The sequence below is a fragment of the Melozone crissalis genome, unplaced genomic scaffold (genome assembly GCF_028551555.1).
Source record: "Melozone crissalis strain CALT ecotype California unplaced genomic scaffold, PUWL_Pcris_2 ptg000107l_1, whole genome shotgun sequence".
NCBI lineage: Eukaryota > Metazoa > Chordata > Aves > Passeriformes > Passerellidae > Melozone > Melozone crissalis.
In genome coordinates, this window is record NW_026535884.1 from 5636644 (window position 1) to 5653764 (window position 17121).

General features: G+C 55.6%; 1 protein-coding gene across 2 annotated transcripts in view; it reads left to right on the forward strand.

The window, feature by feature from the left end:
- The window catches only part of SAMD11 (sterile alpha motif domain containing 11), a 74843-nt gene that overhangs the window by 38037 nt on the left and 19685 nt on the right, over positions 1-17121 (forward strand). For both annotated transcript variants that reach the window (XM_054292115.1, XM_054292116.1), the window contains exon 6: positions 10280-10372. In XM_054292115.1, the coding sequence (XP_054148090.1) occupies positions 10280-10372 (93 nt within the window). The remainder of the gene's footprint in view (positions 1-10279; positions 10373-17121) is intronic.

Consider the following 17121-nt stretch of genomic DNA (forward strand, 5'->3'; position numbering starts at 1 on the left):
GAAACGTTCATGAGTGAAAAAGAGGAGGCTGAGGCACACAGGAGGCACCAAGGCAGTGACAAAGCCCTAAGGAATGGCAGGTTTGGGGTGTTCAGAAGGGTCAGGAGGGCACAGGAGGTGTCTGAGGGGACAGGGGGGACTTTGTCACTTTGTCGCCTCTCCCCAGGGCCAGGTCCAGTTTGTGCTTGGGGCTGATTCTGCTGGGAGGGGAGCTGGGCAATGATGAATTCACACAGAGTTTTCAGAGGTGGTGAAGCACTGCTTGCAGTTATTGAAACCATTTTGTTCCAGCAAGAAGGGCAGAGGAACTTTGCCCCCAGTTACTGCCCTGTGTGCTGGGTTGTGGGAATCTCCCCCTCCTGGAGGCACCTGCACACAAACAACGCTGAATAAATGATGCTGGGGTTCAGAAAGTCCTGCCTGGGAGCTGCAGGGCTCTGCTCTGAAACGTTCCTGTGCTGCTGAGATGTTCCTGTGCTGCTGAAATGTTCTGGTACTGCTGAAACGTTCCTGTGCTGCTGAAATGTTCCTGTGCTGCTGAAACGTTCCTGTGCTGCTGAAATGATCCTGTGCTGCTGAAACGTTCCTGTGCTGCTGAAACGTTCTTGTGCTGCTGAAACGTTCTTGTGCTGCTCAAATGTTCTGGTACTGCTGAAACGTTCCTGTGCTGCTGAAACATTCCTGTGCTGCTGAAACGTTCCTGTGCTGCTCTATGGGTGGGATTGGGAACCAGGCAGGGCAGGAGGAGCTCAGGTGCTGCTGGAACAGGACCCAGCAGTGCCTGCTCCTCCCTGCCCCAGCCCCAGGGAGGATTGGGCACCAGGACAGCACAAATGGCACAGATGTGCCCATTGCCAGCAAAAAGGCTGGAGCTGGCAGGGCTGGCTGCTCTGTGATTAATGCTGGCAGGGAATTCCTTCTCTGGTTGGTACAACCAGGATTAGAGGCAGTGCTGTAGTTTCCAGCAGCATGGGCTGGGAAATCAGCAATATCACTGGGTCTGGATGGTCTTTGAAATGCAGAAATGGGCTGCAAAATAATTGTGTGTGGTTGTGGGGCTTTGCTGAGTTTAGGAAGGGCTCAGGGCAGAGCTGCCTGGGGCTGGGCTGAGGCTGGTTCCCCGTGGCACTGCCAGCCTGCACTGGGAGCAGCAGAAAGAGCAGATTTGGTGATTCCCCAAGCCAGCCTGCACAGGGGGCAGCAGGAAAAGCAGATTTGGGATTCCCCAAGCCCCCAGAGCAGCTTCCCTACAAACCAGGGCTGGTCCCTCCTCGGCTGACCCTGCAGAGGATTCCCTGCTGGCTCTGCAGTGGGGAGTGCTCTCCTTGGTGCTAATTGCGCTGCAGCTGGGGATGGAAGGGGAGTTGTTTCATCTCAAAAACACCTCAGAGGAGAGCAAAGGCGCATGGAATGGGCTCCGTGCTTCCCTGGGGGTCTCCAAGTGCCTCCCCCAGGCTGCTGTAGGGCCTGAGCCAGCCCTTGGCACCTGCTCCCCAGGCTCTGATTCATCCCTGTCCTGCCCAAAAATCCTGTTAATCTCTCCTCTTTCTCTCCTCACACACCCTCTGTTCTGCAGTGCCAGATTTCATGGGGTTCCAGTGGCTGTAGGACTATTTGCATGGATAGAAGTGGAGGATTCAGGCTCCCTCATGCTAGAGGAAGGTGGGTAGCTCTTCCCTCTCCTCCTTCTGCCCCTCGTGCTCAGGGAGCTGCTGTGCTGGCTGGAGGGGCTCTGAGAGGGCACAGAGGGGACACAGAGCCCCAGTGCTGCCCCAGGCAGGAGAAATTCCCTGTGAGCAGGAGCACCTGGGGCTGAGCCTGCCCTGCAGAGCTCCAGAGAGGCTTTTCAGGGGGTTTTGGTCACTGTGATAGGAGTGACAAACCTGAGAGGCTTTTCCAAGGGTTTTTGGTCAATGTTATGGGAATGAGAAGCCCTGAGAGCCTTGCAGAGCTCCTGAGAGGCTTTTCAGGAGTTTTTGGGCAGTGCCATGGGAATGACAAACATGAGAGGCTTTTCCAAGGGTTTTTGGTCAGTGTAGTGGGAATTACAAGCCCTGAAAGCCTTGCAGAGCTCCTGAGAGGCTTTTCAGGAGTTTTTGGGCAGTGCCATGGGAATGACAAACATGAGAGGCTTTTCCAAGGGTTTTTGGTCAGTGTAGTGGGAATTACAAGCCCTGAGAGCCTTGCAGAGCTCCAGAGAGGCTTTTCCAGGTGCTCCTGTGTTCCTGGTGCTTTTGCAGCAAAAACCTCTCCCAGGATTTATTCTGTGCTCACCCTGTTGTCCTGTCTTTCCACATGGTGCCCTGTTGGCCAAGTAAGGGAGAAGGAGGAATTTTGGGCTGTAAAGAGCTTAAGATGTGAGAATTCAAAGATTCAGGTGTGAGAATTTGGGGTTTTATTACCTCAAAAACACCACAGAGCTGAGCTGTCTCCCTGAGAGAGGATTTATCCTGTGCTCACCCTCTTGCCCCATCTTTCCCTGTTGGCCAAGCAAGGGACAAGGAGGAATTTTGGGGCTGTAAAGAGATTCAAAAGTGAGAATTTGGGGTTTTTATCTCCAGTGTGGATGCACAGCTGGCTGCTCAGGCCTAGCCCTGGGCTCCGTGTCCCTGCCATGGCCTTGCAGTGACCTGGTTTGCCTCTGCACTGAGCCCCAGAGCTTTCATATGCTAAGGAGGAGTTAATATTGGGCATGAAAAGGAATTGGGATCAGGGATGCTGCTGCTAATGGCTGGAGACAGGATCCCAGCACAGGGCTGGGGTAATGAGCTGGGCTGCAGACGTGTTTTCATTTAGCTCAGCCAAACAACGGGCAAAAAAAGCAGCAGCCTTTATTGGACTGCTGCCTTAAATTGAGCAGAAAATCAGCACCAAATGGGCAGCCAGGAGCTGGAGGGCCAGGCCCTGTTGTTGACATGTTTTCCCCTGAAGGACAATTGTTTACCTTGAGGGTCCAGGCTGTGTCCCTGCCCTGCATCCCCTGCCCTTGGAGCTGGAGCTCTGTTTCCCCTCTCTGGGCTCTCTTTCCCTTCTCTGGGCTCTGTTTCCCCTCTCTGGGCTCTGTTTCCCTTCTCTGGGCTCTGTTTCCCCTCTCTGGGCTCTGTTTCCCTTCTCTGGGCTCTGTTTCCCCTCTCTGGGCTCTGTTTCCCCTCTCTGGGCTCTGTTTCCCCTCTCTGGGCTCTGTTTCCCTTCTCTGGGCTCTGTTTCCGCTCTCTGGGCTCTGTTTCCGCTCTCTGGGCTCTGTTTCCCTTCTCTGGGCTCTGTTTCCCCTCTCTGGGCTCTGTTTCCCCTCTCTGGGCTCTGTTTCCCTTCTCTGGGCTCTGTTTCCCCTCTCTGGGCTCTGTTTCCCCTCTCTGGGCTCTGTTTCCCTTCTCTGGGCTCTGTTTCCGCTCTCTGGGCTCTGTTTCCGCTCTCTGGGCTCTGTTTCCCTTCTCTGGGCTCTGTTTCCCCTCTCTGGGCTCTGTTTCCCTTCTCTGGGCTCTGTTTCCCCTCTCTGGGCTCTCTTTCCCCTCTCTGGGCTCTGTTTCCCTTCTCTGGGCTCTGTTTCCCCTCTCTGGGCTCTCTTTCCCCTCTCTGGGCTCTGTTTCCCTTCTCTGGGCTCTGTTTCCCTTCTCTGGGCTCTCTTTCCCCTCTCTGGGCTCTCTTTCCCCTCTCTGGGCTCTGTTTCCCCTCTCTGGGCTCTGTTTCCCCTCTCTGGGCTCTGTTTCCCTTCTCTGGGCTCTGTTTCCCCTCTCTGGGCTCTGTTTCCCCTCTCTGGGCTCTGTTTCCCCTCTCTGGGCTCTGTTTAACTTTGGTTTTGCACCTCCTGAAAGTGCAGGAGTGGGATGTAGCCAACAGCCTTTGTAATACCGGCAGAGGAGTTGGGAAGTGGGAAAAGCCAAGGTGGAAGGGAGTGTTTCCTTTGGCTGTGCCAGCACAGGTCAGGGCAGGGGTTTTGCTGGTTTTTTGCTCAGGTTTTACCCTTGGCTTTGGAGCAGAAGGAGCTGGGGAAGGCCAGGCCCTGTTGTTGGAGTTCAGGGTTGGAAAAGACCTCTGAGATCAGCAAGGCCAGGCTGGGCAGGGCTCAGCATCCCTGGTGGCTCCTGGTGGCCCTTGGTCTCTGCAGAGCAGATCAAGGAGGATCTGGGATTTCAGGGTGGGACTGTGGCTCTGTCACCGAGGGACTGTCCTGCTGCTGCTGCCCTGTCCCCAGTGAAGCTCTGCTCCCACCCTGCCCGGGCAGTGAGCGTTGCTTTGTGCCAGCCACGAGCAGATTGGGCAGAGTTATTCAGGGATGGAGGGCTGGGCACGGGGAGGGTTTTATTAATGATTTGCTGCGAGCAAGGAGAGGCTCAGCTGCCTCTTTCATTCATTTCTCAGCTCTGCACAGTCTTTTTGTTCCCAATTCCTTTTCTCCTCTGCTTCTCTCCCCTTCCCTGCTCTTCCCCCTCCTCCTCCTCCTCGCATTTCTTTCTTCTCAAACCCTTTTCCCCCCAGTTCCTTTTCCATTCCTAATCCCCATCTCTCTCACACACATCCTTCTTCCTCAGCACTCCTCCTCCTCCTCCCGGGTTCCCTGAGCAGGTCCCTGCCCTCCCTCCCTGCCCAGCTCCTGGGGAAGGAGACAATTTGAAGGTTTTCCACCCTCCTTCCCCCAAGCCAATCAATGGGAGCCTTCCAGCCCCGCCGGGGCCTGGCAAACATGAGATCAATAAGTTATTAGCACCATTCTGTCAGCTGTAATGTGCAGATTGATCGGGGCCGGGGCTCCTGCTCGCAGCCTGGCACTTCCCCAGCCTGATAAAGATGACAGATTAAGGGAATAAGAAAAAGGAATTAAGGAGTCTGGCTGTCAAAGCTGTCACGGGCTGCAGGAGCAGCGGGGCTTTTTTCAGGGGCTGAATGAGTGCAATTGGACATTTAAATGGTGCTAAGGGGGTCCAGCCCCACCAGCAGCTCTGCTGGGCAGGCCTGGGCTGAGGGGACGCTCTGGAAGGGGCAGGAAAAGCAGAATTCCAGGGAGCTGGAGCAGCTCTGCTGCCTCCTGAGCCTGCAGGGGGACAGGGGTGCTGTCCCCGGGCCAGGGGACACCCCCAGGGCTCAGGGACATGGGGCCAAACAGGCTTTGCCCGAGGGGTTTGTGCTCACGGGACCCCGGAGTGATGGGAAGGGAATTAAATAAATAAATAAAAATAAAAGTAAAAATAAAAATCAATTTATTATAAATTTATTTATAACAAATTTATAAATTTATTATAAATTTATAATAAATAAAAAATCTTTATTTATTAATAAATAATTTAATTAAAATTAAATTTAAAGGGAGCACCCAGAGCCTCCCCTGCCATGGCAGGGACACCTTGCACTGCCCCAGGCTGCTCCCAGCCCTGCCCAGCCTGGCCTGGGCACTGCCAGGGATGGCGAATGCACAGCCTGGCTGTGCCCGTGTCTCTGGTTTGTCAGAATTCCCGCTGTTCCTGCTCCTTTCCAGGCAGGGAAATGAGCCTGGACTTCCAGCCCACCCTCCCAGCTGCGTCCTTTAGAGCTTTTCTAAAAGAAAGTTGAGATTCACAAGTTTGTGATTGCTAAAAAGCCTCTCTGCAGCATATAAAATTAATTCACATCTCTCTCTTAAGTGCAGTATATCCTTTCCACGAGCCTTTCTCGCACTATGAATATTTACCACCTCCCTGTGCCTTCGGTGCTCACTGTAAAAATGAATTTTGGGCGAGCCTGGGAGCCAGGGGGGTGCTGGGGCACATTCCCCGATGGATGAGAGGCAGCAGGATGGCTCCAGCATCCCCTGCTCCTCCCTCTGGGTCACCCCTGGGGCCTGAGTGTCCCCAGGGTGTCCCCAGGGTGTCCCCAGGGTGTCCCAGGGCACAGGGACAGCAGGAGTGGCCGGGATGGGCTCACAGCTCCTCTCTGGGAGCTGTCCCTGCCAAAGGAGAGCAGGGAGAGGCTGCCAAGGCATCGCAGTGGGGACTGTCCTGCTCAGGGCTGCAGCTCAGAGCCAGGCAGGATGGCTCTTTCCCCTGTCCTAAAACGATGAGGAGGAGATGGAGGATGGTTTGCCCTCTCCTGAAGTGATGAGGAGGAGATGGAGGATGGTTTGCCCTCTCCTGAAGTGATGAGGAGGAGATGGAGGATGGTTTGCCCTCTCCTGAAGTGATGAGGAGGAGATGGAGGATGGTTTTCCCTTTCCCCCTCTCCTAAAACGATGGGGAGGAGGTGGGAGAGGGGCTGTGCTCCCGTGGATGCTGGCTGGCCCAGCCTGGGTGCTTTCCCGTGGAACTTGGCTCCATTCTCTGTTTGCTCAGGACTCTGTGCTCCGGGAATCGTTCAGAGCAGCCCCAGAGCTGGGTGGGGAGCGTGAGACAGGTCCCCATCCCTCCCCATTGTGCAGTTCGGGCCCAAACTGGGGCCCCTTGCAGCCCCTTCAGCCCAGCCCTCTCTGATTCCCTTGCCTGGTGACCCCCGTGCCCAGGGGTGTCCCTGGAGCAGAGCCCTGCGCAGGGTGGGACGAAGCCCCCCTGTGCCTTTGGGGGTTCTGGGGATAGGGTTTCTAATCCCCCAGCCTGAGGCTCTGCTGGAAGCTGATCAGAGCCTTGGGCTGCTTAGCTGGGCTGGCTCTGCTCAGCGTGGGGAGCCTGAGGATTAGAGCAGCCAGGAGACAAAACATGCCCCGGGCTGGCTGCCGTGCCAGCTGTGCCAGCTGGGCAGCGCCCAGCTGCTGTCCTGCTGCTGCCCTGAGCCCTCACCTGCACAGAGCCAGCGTGGGAGCAGCCCGTGCCCATCGCCCCTGACTCTGCAGCAGCAGCAAACCCAAATCTGCTTTGCAGATGAGCTGGCAGAGCAGCTCTGGATGCCTCAGCCCCCTCCCAGAGCCGGGCTGTGCGTTCAGTGCCTGCTGCTCATCCAGCACAGAGCCCCAGGCAGGTTCTGCTCAGCCCTGCGCCTGCAGGAGGTGCAGAGCATCACCCGAGAGGATGGGCAGGCACATGTGGGGCTCTGCTCCCCAGTCCCTGCACCTGCAGGAGGTGCAGAGCATCACCCGAGAGGATGGGCAGGCACATGTGGGGCTCTGATCAGCCCTGCACCTGCAGGAGGTGCAGAGCATCACCCGAGAGGATGGGCAGGCACATGTGGGGCTCTGATCAGCCCTGCACCTGCAGGAGGTGCAGAGCATCACCCGAGAGGATGGGCAGGTATCTGGGGCTCTGCTCCCCAGTCCCTGCTCTGCCTCCTTGCAGAGCTCTGCAGCTGAAAGGGAGCCAGATCAGGGCAGGTTTTCGTATCACAGCTGAGAGTGAAAGACGTTATCAGTGGAACTGCAGTGTGATGAAGCCAGGCCGGGCAATAACCTGGGGCCAGGTCAGAGCTCTGCGGGATCCTGGTCCTGCCCTGCCCCTGGCCGGGGGGGAGATGGGGCTGGGGTGTGTGGGAATGGCTGGGAATATATGCGTATAGCAGGAAATGGCTGGGAATGTGCAGGGAATGGCTTGGAATATCAGGGAATAGCTGGGAATGGCTTGGGAAAATCAGGGAATGGCAGGGGAATAGCAGGGACTGTTTGTGAATAGCAAGGAATATCTGGGAATGACATGGGAATGACATGGGAATAGCTGAGAAAACTAAGAATGGCTGGGAATGGGCAGGGAATGGCTGGGAATATCTGGGAATATCTGGGAAAGCTGGGAATGGCTGTGAATATCTGTGAAAAGTGGGAGTATCTGGGCATGGCTGTGAATAGCTGAAAATGGCTGTGAATATCTGTGCAAAGTGGGAATATCTGGGAATGTCTGTGAAAAGTGGGAATATCTGGGCATGGCTGTGAGTAGTTGAAAATGGCTGGGAATATCTGCAAAGTGGGAATATCTGCGAATATCAGTGCGTAGCAGGGAATGGCTGTGAATATCTGGAAATATCTGTGCCAAGTGGGAATATCTGGGAATATCAGTGCATAGCAGGGAATATCTGTGCATATCTGGGAATATCAGTGCATAGCAGGGAATATCTGTGAATATCTGTGCATATCTGTGCATATCTGTGAATATCAGTGCATATCTGTGAATATCTGTGAATATCTGTGCATATCTGTGCATATCTGTGAATATCAGTGCATAGCAGGGAATATCTGTGAATATCTGTGCATATCAGTGCATATCTGTGAATATCTGTGCATAGCAGGGAATATCTGTGAATATCTGTGCATATCTGTGCATATCTGTGAATAGCAGTGCATATCTGTGAATATCTGTGCATATCAGTGCATGGCAGCCCCGAGGGAGCAGCGCTGCCGGCAGATGGGCCCGGGGGTGGGAGAGGAGCAGCGGGAGGGACGGGAGGGGGGAACAGGAGCCTTGGCAGAGCTGTGAACGCGAGGAATCTTCACTGCTCACATCCCAGGGCTGTCACATGGAGCCCGTGCTGCTGTCACCAGCTCCTGCCGTGGAGGCTGCTCTGCCTGCAGCCCAGCAGAGCACAGACTGGAGCTGGTCCCAAAGCCACAGAGCCTGGCTGGGAGCAGCCCCGGCTGCGGAGGAGCAGGATGTGTGATCGTGGCCTCCAGCGCTGGGGATTGCAGCACCGGGCAAAGCTTCCAGGAAAATCAGCACCGAGGGATGGAGCACGGCAGGGGGAGGGAGCTGAGGGCTATGGGAGTGCTCCCTGCCAGCCCTGAGCTTGGAGAGGGGGAAACTGAGGCAGGGGGAGTGAGAAAATTCCGATTGTATAGACAGAGAAAATTCCGATTGTGTGGACAGGCTCTGGGTGTGCTCCCTGCGAGCCCCAGGCTTGGGGAGCTGACAGTGGCTGGGCAGGAGTTGTAAAAGGGGTAAACTGAGGCAGGAAGAGTGGGAAAATTCTGATTGTATGGAGAGAGAAAATTCCGATTGTATGGACAGAGAAAATTCTGATTTTGTGGACAGGCTCTGGATATGCTCCCTGCTACCCTCGAGCTTGGGAAACGCAGTTGTGTGAGGGGTAAACTGAGGCAGGAGGAGTGGGAAAATCCCGATTGTATGGACGGGCAGCCGGGATGTGGGTGCTGAGAGCTCCCTCTGCTCTGCTGTGCCTTTTTGCCTTTGGGCTCTGCACCATCCCCAGTGCAGGATTTGGTGGCAGGGTCCTGGCAGGCTCAGTTTGGAGGCAGAAATGTCTCTTTCAAAGCCTTGAGATGCCCCTTGGGCAGAGGCACCTGCTGGGGCTGCTGTGCTCTGCTCCCCAATAAATCCCCAATACATCCCCACTACATCCCAGCCACGGCAGCACCTGGGCTGCCCAGCTGCATCCCCGGTGCTGGGGAGTGATGCTGAGTGCTGGGGACAGTTCTTGGCTGGAACTGTCCCCTGGAACAGGAGGATGTTGTTGTTGTTGTTGTTATAAATAGGAGCCGGGGGTTTGTAGCCTCCCTTAACCCCCACACTGCAGCAGCCTGGCAGCGCTTGGGCTCTCGGGCACATCCAGCCCTTTCTCTCCCCTCGTTTCTCGGTTTTTTATTATTATTATTATCATTTTCTCTCCTTTAAGATGCTGCATCTTTAACAAGCCCTTGATAGACGAGGGTTTGGTGCTTGCAGTGACAAGCGGGCTCTTCCTTCCTGCCCATATGCACCATCATGCTTTCAGTTTCCCCGGCGTTATTAGGGAGGATATTGATTCCGAAGCTGCTCGGGGACGCTGTAATTGTGTCTCAGGGATTCGGGGCTGCTCCGAGGGCTGCAGTAATGCACAGGGCTCCAGCGTTTCCGTGCAATCCAGAGGGGGAAGATTGCTGAGGACCTTGAGGTTTTGAGGGAGGAGGAGGAGGGAGGGAGGGGAGAGACTGAGAGGGAGAGACGGAGACAGACACAGATCCTGTGCTAGGAAGATTCAGAGATCTGTTGTGGTTTTTTTTTTTTTTTTTTTATCCCTTCCCTGTGTTGTTTTTTTCCTCCCCTTCCTCTCCCCCCCAGTTGCTTTGCATCAGGGCATGAAAGGAGTGGAAACACCGGGGGGACAAAAGGCACCAGAGCAAATGATGAAACTCAGTAAGGAAATCAACTGGATTCAGAATTTATGGCTGGAAAACGTTGCATTGATCAGAGTATGAATAGTCATTATGTGCTTTTGGGCTGCGTGATTAGGAAAGCAGATCAAGGCTCTCAGGATGATGATTTTTCTTACTTTCATTTTTTCCTCTCTCTGCTCGCAATATCAGAGCGTGTGTGAGAGAGAGAGCAGCAAAGCAGCAAAGTGTCTCTGGTCTCTCCTGCAAAGTGCAGCCTCTCTGACACTGAGCTCTCTGCTCTCCCTGCAGATGAGATTCTAGGCAAGAGGAGAGTATGTTCCCCCAACAGCAGCAGTGAGTGTCCTCTGGAGAGCAAGAAGGCCCGGAGTGTGTCCCCAAAGGGTAAGTGCTGCTCTGCTCCCCGTCCCCTTCCCCTGCCTTCTGCTTTCCCCCCTGGAACTCAATGGAGATGGAGGGAGGGCTGTGGGGTGGGAGCTGTGTCTGGCACCGGGGCTGCAGGGGGAGGCTCTGCCTCCCTTTATCTGCTGGCAGGGCACGCAGGGATCGCCTCTTAATTGCTGTAATTGCTTCATGATCAAAAAAACAAGAAAAGCCAAAGCAGGCTGCAGCCCTCCAGGTGGATCTCAGGGGTGTTCCTGCTTTCTTCAGGCAGAAATGTCTCGGTGACATGCTCCGTGTGAAAGGTACACACGGGCTTATCGTGCTGGCATCTGCTCCTTTAAAGGGAGAAAGGGAGCCTGCCAGGGAGAATGGGGCTGCTGAGTTTTTCTCTTGTGCATTTATGGCACCGTTCCTATAGAGATGGAATCTGCAGAAGGTTTCTCTATTTAGGGTTTGGTTTGTTGTCTTTTTATTTATTTATATTTTTTTTATCTCTTGATTTGCCTTCCAGTTCTTTCCTATAAACAGGATTTTTAAACTTTCTTTACGAGTGGCAGAGTGGGCTGGCTAATGGAGCCTGCAGTTAATGAGTTTGTCTCCAGGTTGGGTAAATGAGGTTTTGCAGGCCGTTTACTGAAAGGCTTTGTTGTTAGTATCGGGCTAATGAGGTGTCAGTAATACCCAGCTCCGTGCCTGTGCCCAGAGCTGCTCTCCCTGGGCACCCAGAGCAGCTCTGGGGCTGGTCCTGCCCCATGGACCAGCCCAGCTGCATCCCAGGGACCCATCCAGGGCATCTCCAAGGGCAGCACCGTGTCCTGGAGCCTCCTTCAGCCTCACACCGCACATTCTGCTTTGTGGGATCCGCTGTGGGACCCGTCCTGCATCCTGGTGGCACAGAGCGTCCCTGGCTCTGCCCTCCTTGTGCCCACAGGATGCTCTGGGGGCAGAATTCTCTGAGAGTTCTATGGAAAATACCAAATCCTCTCTCTGATGTAACCCTCTCCTGCCCATTAACTCTTTCATGGCAGCAGAAACGCCTCAGATCTTGCTGGGAACCCTTTAAACTGCTCCTCCTCATGTTTTCCTTGATTTTTTTTCCCATTTGCTCTATTCCTGTTATCTCTGAAATATTTCTGGTGGCTGTGCAGGTGAGTTCCAGGTGATGCTTCCACAGGTTCATGAACACATTTGTTCCATCAGGCACAAGGCCCCTGGGACACACTATTTATATTTATATTTATATTTATATTTATATTTATATTTATATTTATACTTATACTTATATTTATATTTATACTTTATATTTATATTTATATTTATATTTATATTTATATTTATATTTATATTTATATTTTTAGCTGAGGTTGTGCCCCTGGTAATCCCAAGTTTGTGGTTGAGAGCTGAGTGCAGGGAACAGAACCTGTGGGGCCTGGCTGGGAATGGGCTGAACTTCACCCAGTCCGAGGGATTGCTTTGGATTCATGCTGAAGAAGTGCCCGAGCTGGCACAGGTGGATGTTTTTGGCACAGGATCTCATTCTGTTCCTTTCCTTTGGCCTCCCCACCTTTATTTTGTGGGCTGAGGAGCCCTGGCTTTGCAGGAAGCACTCAGGATTGAATCCTGCCCTTGGCTCCCAGAGCTCCAGGGATTCCCCAGCTTTTTGAACAGAGGGGTTCCCAGGGAGCCCTGAATAAAGCAAAGTTTTGTTTTCTGCTCCCACTTTGAGGTGAGGCAGAATGGACATTGGGAACGGGGGCTTTTGCTGATCTCCCACTGGTTTTTATGAAATCCTTGGGGAGCCCCCCGGGCTGTGCTGATGCTGGAGCTCATTGGAATGGTGAGGGGCTGAGGTTTCTGTGCTGTGAGGAGGGGGTGACAGGAGGGGCTGCCCCCGGGGTTTGTGTCCCAGCCCCAGCGGCGGCAGCTCCCATCCTGAATGAGTAAATGAGTGTGCCATGGATGCCATGGGGAAAACAGGATCCCTGTGTCGCAGGGAGCAGGAGGCTGCAGCTCGTGTGGGGAACCATTCCCAGACGGGATGGGCCCTCATGGGTGCTGCCCTGGGCTCTGGGAGCTGCTGCTGTGGGTGCTGCTGGGCACCGGGGGGATTTGGGAGTGGGAAGGGGGGCCAGGGCTGCCTGGAGTTCAGGGTCCCACCAGTCCCAGTGTCCTGCTGGGGGAGCCAGGCCTGCAGCATCTCCTGGCACCCCTTTTCCTGCAGCCCGGGGGTCCTGGGCCTCCTGGAGGTGCTGCTGCTGCTGCTGCTGCATGTCCTGCATCCCTGCGGTGGGGATGGGCTCCAGGCAGGACCTGCCCTCTCCGTGCCAGAGATCCAGGGCAGGACCTGCCCTCTCCATCCCAGCAGGACCTACCCTCTCCATCCCAGCAGGACCTACCCTCTCCATCCCAGCAGGACCTGCCCTCTCCATCCCAGTGATCCCAGCAGGACCTGCCCTCTCCATCCCAGCAGGACCTGCCCTCTCCATCCCAGCAGGACCTACCCTCTCCATCCCAGCAGGACCTGCCCTCTCCATCCCAGTGATCCCAGCAGGACCTGCCCTCTCCATCCCAGTGATCCCAGCAGGACCTGCCCTCTCCATCCCAGCAGGACCTGCCCTCTCCATCCCAGCAGGACCTGCCCCTCTCCATCCCACACTGGCCCTGGGAGCAGCTCTGGCTCAGGCACAGCTGGGCTGGATCTGAAAGAGCCTTTGGAAGGGGAAGCTCTGGAAGAGGAAGGTCTGGAAGAGCCTTTGGAAGGGGAGCCTTTGGAAAAGGAGCCTTTGGAAGAGGAACCTTTGGAAGGGAAGGCTTTGGAAGAGGAGCCTTTGGAAGGGGAGGCCTTGGAAGGGGAGTCTTTGGAAGAGGAGCCTTTGGAAGGGGAGGCTCTGGAAGAGGAGTCTTTGGAAGAGGAGCCTTTGGAAGGGGAGGCTCTGGAAAGAGAGCCTTTTGAAGGGAAGGCTCTGGAAGGGGAGCCTTTGGAAGAGGAGCCTTTGGAAGGGAAGGCTCTGGAAGAGGAGCTCTGGAGGAGGAGCACAGAGCCCGTGGCCCCGCTGGCGCTGGCGCTGCCGCGGCCGCTCCTGGCGTGCCGAGGGGAGCAGAGGCAGCCAAGGCAATCCCTGCTGCTCCCTGGCTGAGTGCAAAAACACCTGTGGGGCTGGAAACCCTCGCAGGGGGACACAGCCCCCGTGCCTGCCCTGCTCCCTCCCCAGAGCCCGCTCCAGAGATCAAAGGGGAGCCCTGGCTGGGGAAACGCGGCCCTGCCAAACGGAGCAGAGCGTTCTGGAGCCAGGCCTGGGCTGCCAGGGCAGGGGGACACGGTTCCCCAGCGCCTCGAGGCTGGAGCTGGAGGATGGGAAAGGGAAAATTGGGAAGAGCGTTCAGTTCCTGCTGGAGCAGCTGGAAAATCCCTCTGGTGGGAGAGCTGGATGGAGGGAGGGCTGGGAGAGCAGGAGCAGGCTGGATGGATGGAGAGGTAGGAGAGCAGGCTGGATGGAGGGCTGGGAAACACACCTAGGAACGCTCTGGGGCTCTCACCCTGCATGGGGCTGAGCTCACAGGCTGCTGCTGCTGCTGCTGCCGCCGCCATCCTCCTCTCTGTGCTGCTGGGGACCAGTTGAACAAAACGAGATCTCTGCTTAACAGAGGAGCCCAGAACCGGAGCTGGACTGCAGCTGAGCGGTTCAGACCCAGCTCTGTCCGTCTGTCCCTCTCCTTGGGGGGACACCCACGTGCTGGTGGCTTTGGCAGCTGATTCCCCAGTTAGGCCAGGGGAAGAAATGAGGTTTTGGCCCTGTTCACAGCATCAGTGCCCCTAAGCCAGGCTGCTGAGCGTGCCAGGAGTGGGCACAGGCAGGAAAACCCCTGAGGCTGCTGAGGCAGCCCTGGGCTCAGCTGGGTTTGCCGCAGGTCCTTGGGGTTCAATAAAGGGAACCTTGGCCTGTCTGGGGTGTGTTGATGGACAGGCTGGGTGCTCCTGCCTTGTCTGCATGGCCTGGGCAGGATGAGCCTGGGGAGATGCCCTGGCGCAGCAGGGAAATGCCCTTGGCTGTGCAGGAGCTCAGTGCCCAGGGGCTGCCCTGGCTGTGCTGGGAGGTGGGAGATGGGCTGGGCTGCTCAGGGGCTGTCCTGGGGCTGCGCAGGGCCCGGCAGATGCCTGGCCTGGCTCTCACAGCCTGCCCGGGGCTGCCCAGAGTCCATTTCACACCTGGCGGCCGCGGGAGCTTTGGCAGATCAGTCTCCAGCATTACCCCTGGTAATGACAAAAGCAGACAGCAAAGCTCCGGCAAAGCTGGAATTACTGCTGGCTGAGTCATGTGAAATCTCCCAAGTTTTAAGCGTGGAAATCCAGCCTTTCCCTGGATTCCTCCTTCCTCTCAGCCTCCCCTCGCAGCCACCCCCGTTGTCCCTCCCCTCCCTGCACCTGAAATCTGCTCTGCGGCTGATCCCGTGGAGTTTATGGTAATTAAGCATTATTAAATCCCCTCCCCCCTCCCTTTTCTTTGCTCTAATGACACAGCTGTGGGGGGAGAAGAAAAAAAAAATAAATCAGTGTTTTTCTAAATCAGGTCTGTGGCTTTGCTCCTGAGACCTTTGGGTAAGAGCATCAGGAGGGAGCTGAGGCAGTGAGCTCCTGCATCCCTGGGGGAGGAGGAGGAGGAGGAGGGAATCCTCTCTGCTGGGAAGAGACCTGGAAGGGAATTCTGCCCTCTCCTCCCTCCCCTGCTGCTGCCAGGGCTGTCCTGCAGGTTTGGGATGGGGCTGGGGGAGCAGGGCTGTCCCAGAGCAGCCCCTGCCCTGCCCTTGGGGTCTGGGAGTGGGGCTGGGGGACCCATGGCAGGGAGGGAGCCCAGCTCCTGATGCAGCAGGGCCGGGAGCAGCCCAGGGAGGCAGCAGCGTGCAGATGTGGGTCACTGGGGCACGGGCTGGGGCTGCAGGGCAGCCAGAGTGCTGTGTGAGCAGAGCCCTGGCCCTGCTGCCGGGCTGGGCTGAGCTGGAGGCATTTCCCTGCTGCTCTTGGCAGCCGGGGATGCAGCCCTGCCGTGCGGAAATGGTGTGCAGCTCAGATGATATTATTATTATTATTATTATTATTATTATTATTATTATTATTATTTCAATCACTATAATTACAATCATTGTTGTTATAGTTACTCATTATTCATTGTTATTTATTTTATTTACTTTTCTATTTTATTATTGTTATAATTCATTATTGGGATGATGATGAGATGATGGTGATATGATGATGATAATGATGTTGATGATATGATGATAATGATGATGATGATATCATGATGATGATGCTATCATGATGATGATGATGATATGATGATAATGATGATATGATGATGATGATGATGGTGATGATGATGCTTCCCCCCTGTATTTTCGGGAGGGGGTGGTGGTTTCATTACAACCCATGGAAAGTTTCACCCCCAAAGGCTGAGCCCTGTGGGTTGGGTGTCAGACCAAGGCAGCCCCAGCCCCTGGGCTGCCCCATTTCTCAGCCCCTGTGTGTGCTGGGCTGCTCCTGCTGCCCCCACGCCCCTTTCCCGATGGGAGCCCCTCTCTCAGCCCCCAGCAGCATTACCAGTGCCGTGCTGTGGCAGGCGCCACCCCCGTGAGCCCTGCACAGGAACTGGGCACACGGGAGGGTGGCCCTGCCAGTGCCAGCCCTGCCACCCCCTCCCCTGTGCCCGGGAGTTCCTCTGTGGGTAATGAAAAGGCTTTGCCTGTGGGAGAGATGCGAGATAAAGCAGCGCTGGAGCAGCCAGGGCGGAGAGCAGTAATTACTGAGAGCGGTGCTTACAGTAAACACAAACCCCTGCGGTTTTCCTGCCAGCCTGGCATCCCTCGGGCACTGCATGGGCAGGGAGGGGCTTCGGGAGCCCCCAGGGGGCTGGGGCAGGGGCCAGAGGGGAAACGGCCAGCTCTGAGGGTCCTGCTGGGGGCTGGCCGGGTGGGTGGCACTGTCCCTTGGGTATATGGCAACACTGTCCCTTTGGTGGATGGCAGCAGTGTCCCTTGGGTGTATGGCAACACTGTCCCTTTGGTGGATGGCAGCACTGACCCTGCGGTGGGTGGCACTGTCCCTTGGGAGTGTGACAGCACTGTCCCTTTGGTGGATGGCAGCAGTGTCCCTTGGGTATATGGCAGCACTGTCCCTTGGGTGTATGGCAGCACTGTCCCTTTGGTGGATGGCAGCACTGTCCCTTGGGTGTATGGCAGCACTGTCCCTTTGGTGGATGGCAGCACTGACCCTGCGGTGGGTGGCACTGTCCCTTGGGAGTGTGACAGCACTGTCCCTTTGGTGGATGGCAACACTGTCCCTTTGGTGGATGGCAGCACTGACCCTGCGGTGGGTGGCAGCACTGTCAGGCCTTGCTCTGCTGAGTTCTGAATTACCAACAGGCTTCTCAGTTCTTACAAGGAAAGAATTCCCCCAGTTCACAGAATTCCCCCAAATTCTCAGAATCCTCAGGTTGGGAGGGACCTTCAAGACCACTGAGTCCAGCTCAGCCCCAGCACCTCAACTAAACCTTGGCACCCTGGACTCACTTGGGATGGGTCTGGGAGATGTTCCTGAGCTCTGGAGTTGTTTGGGATGGGTTTGGGAGATGCCCCAAGCCCTGGACTTGTTTGGGAGATGTTCCTGAGTCCTGGACTCACTTGGGATGGGTTTGGGAGATGTTCCTGAGTCCTGGACTCACTTGGGATGGGTTTGGGAGATGTTCCTGAGCTCTGGA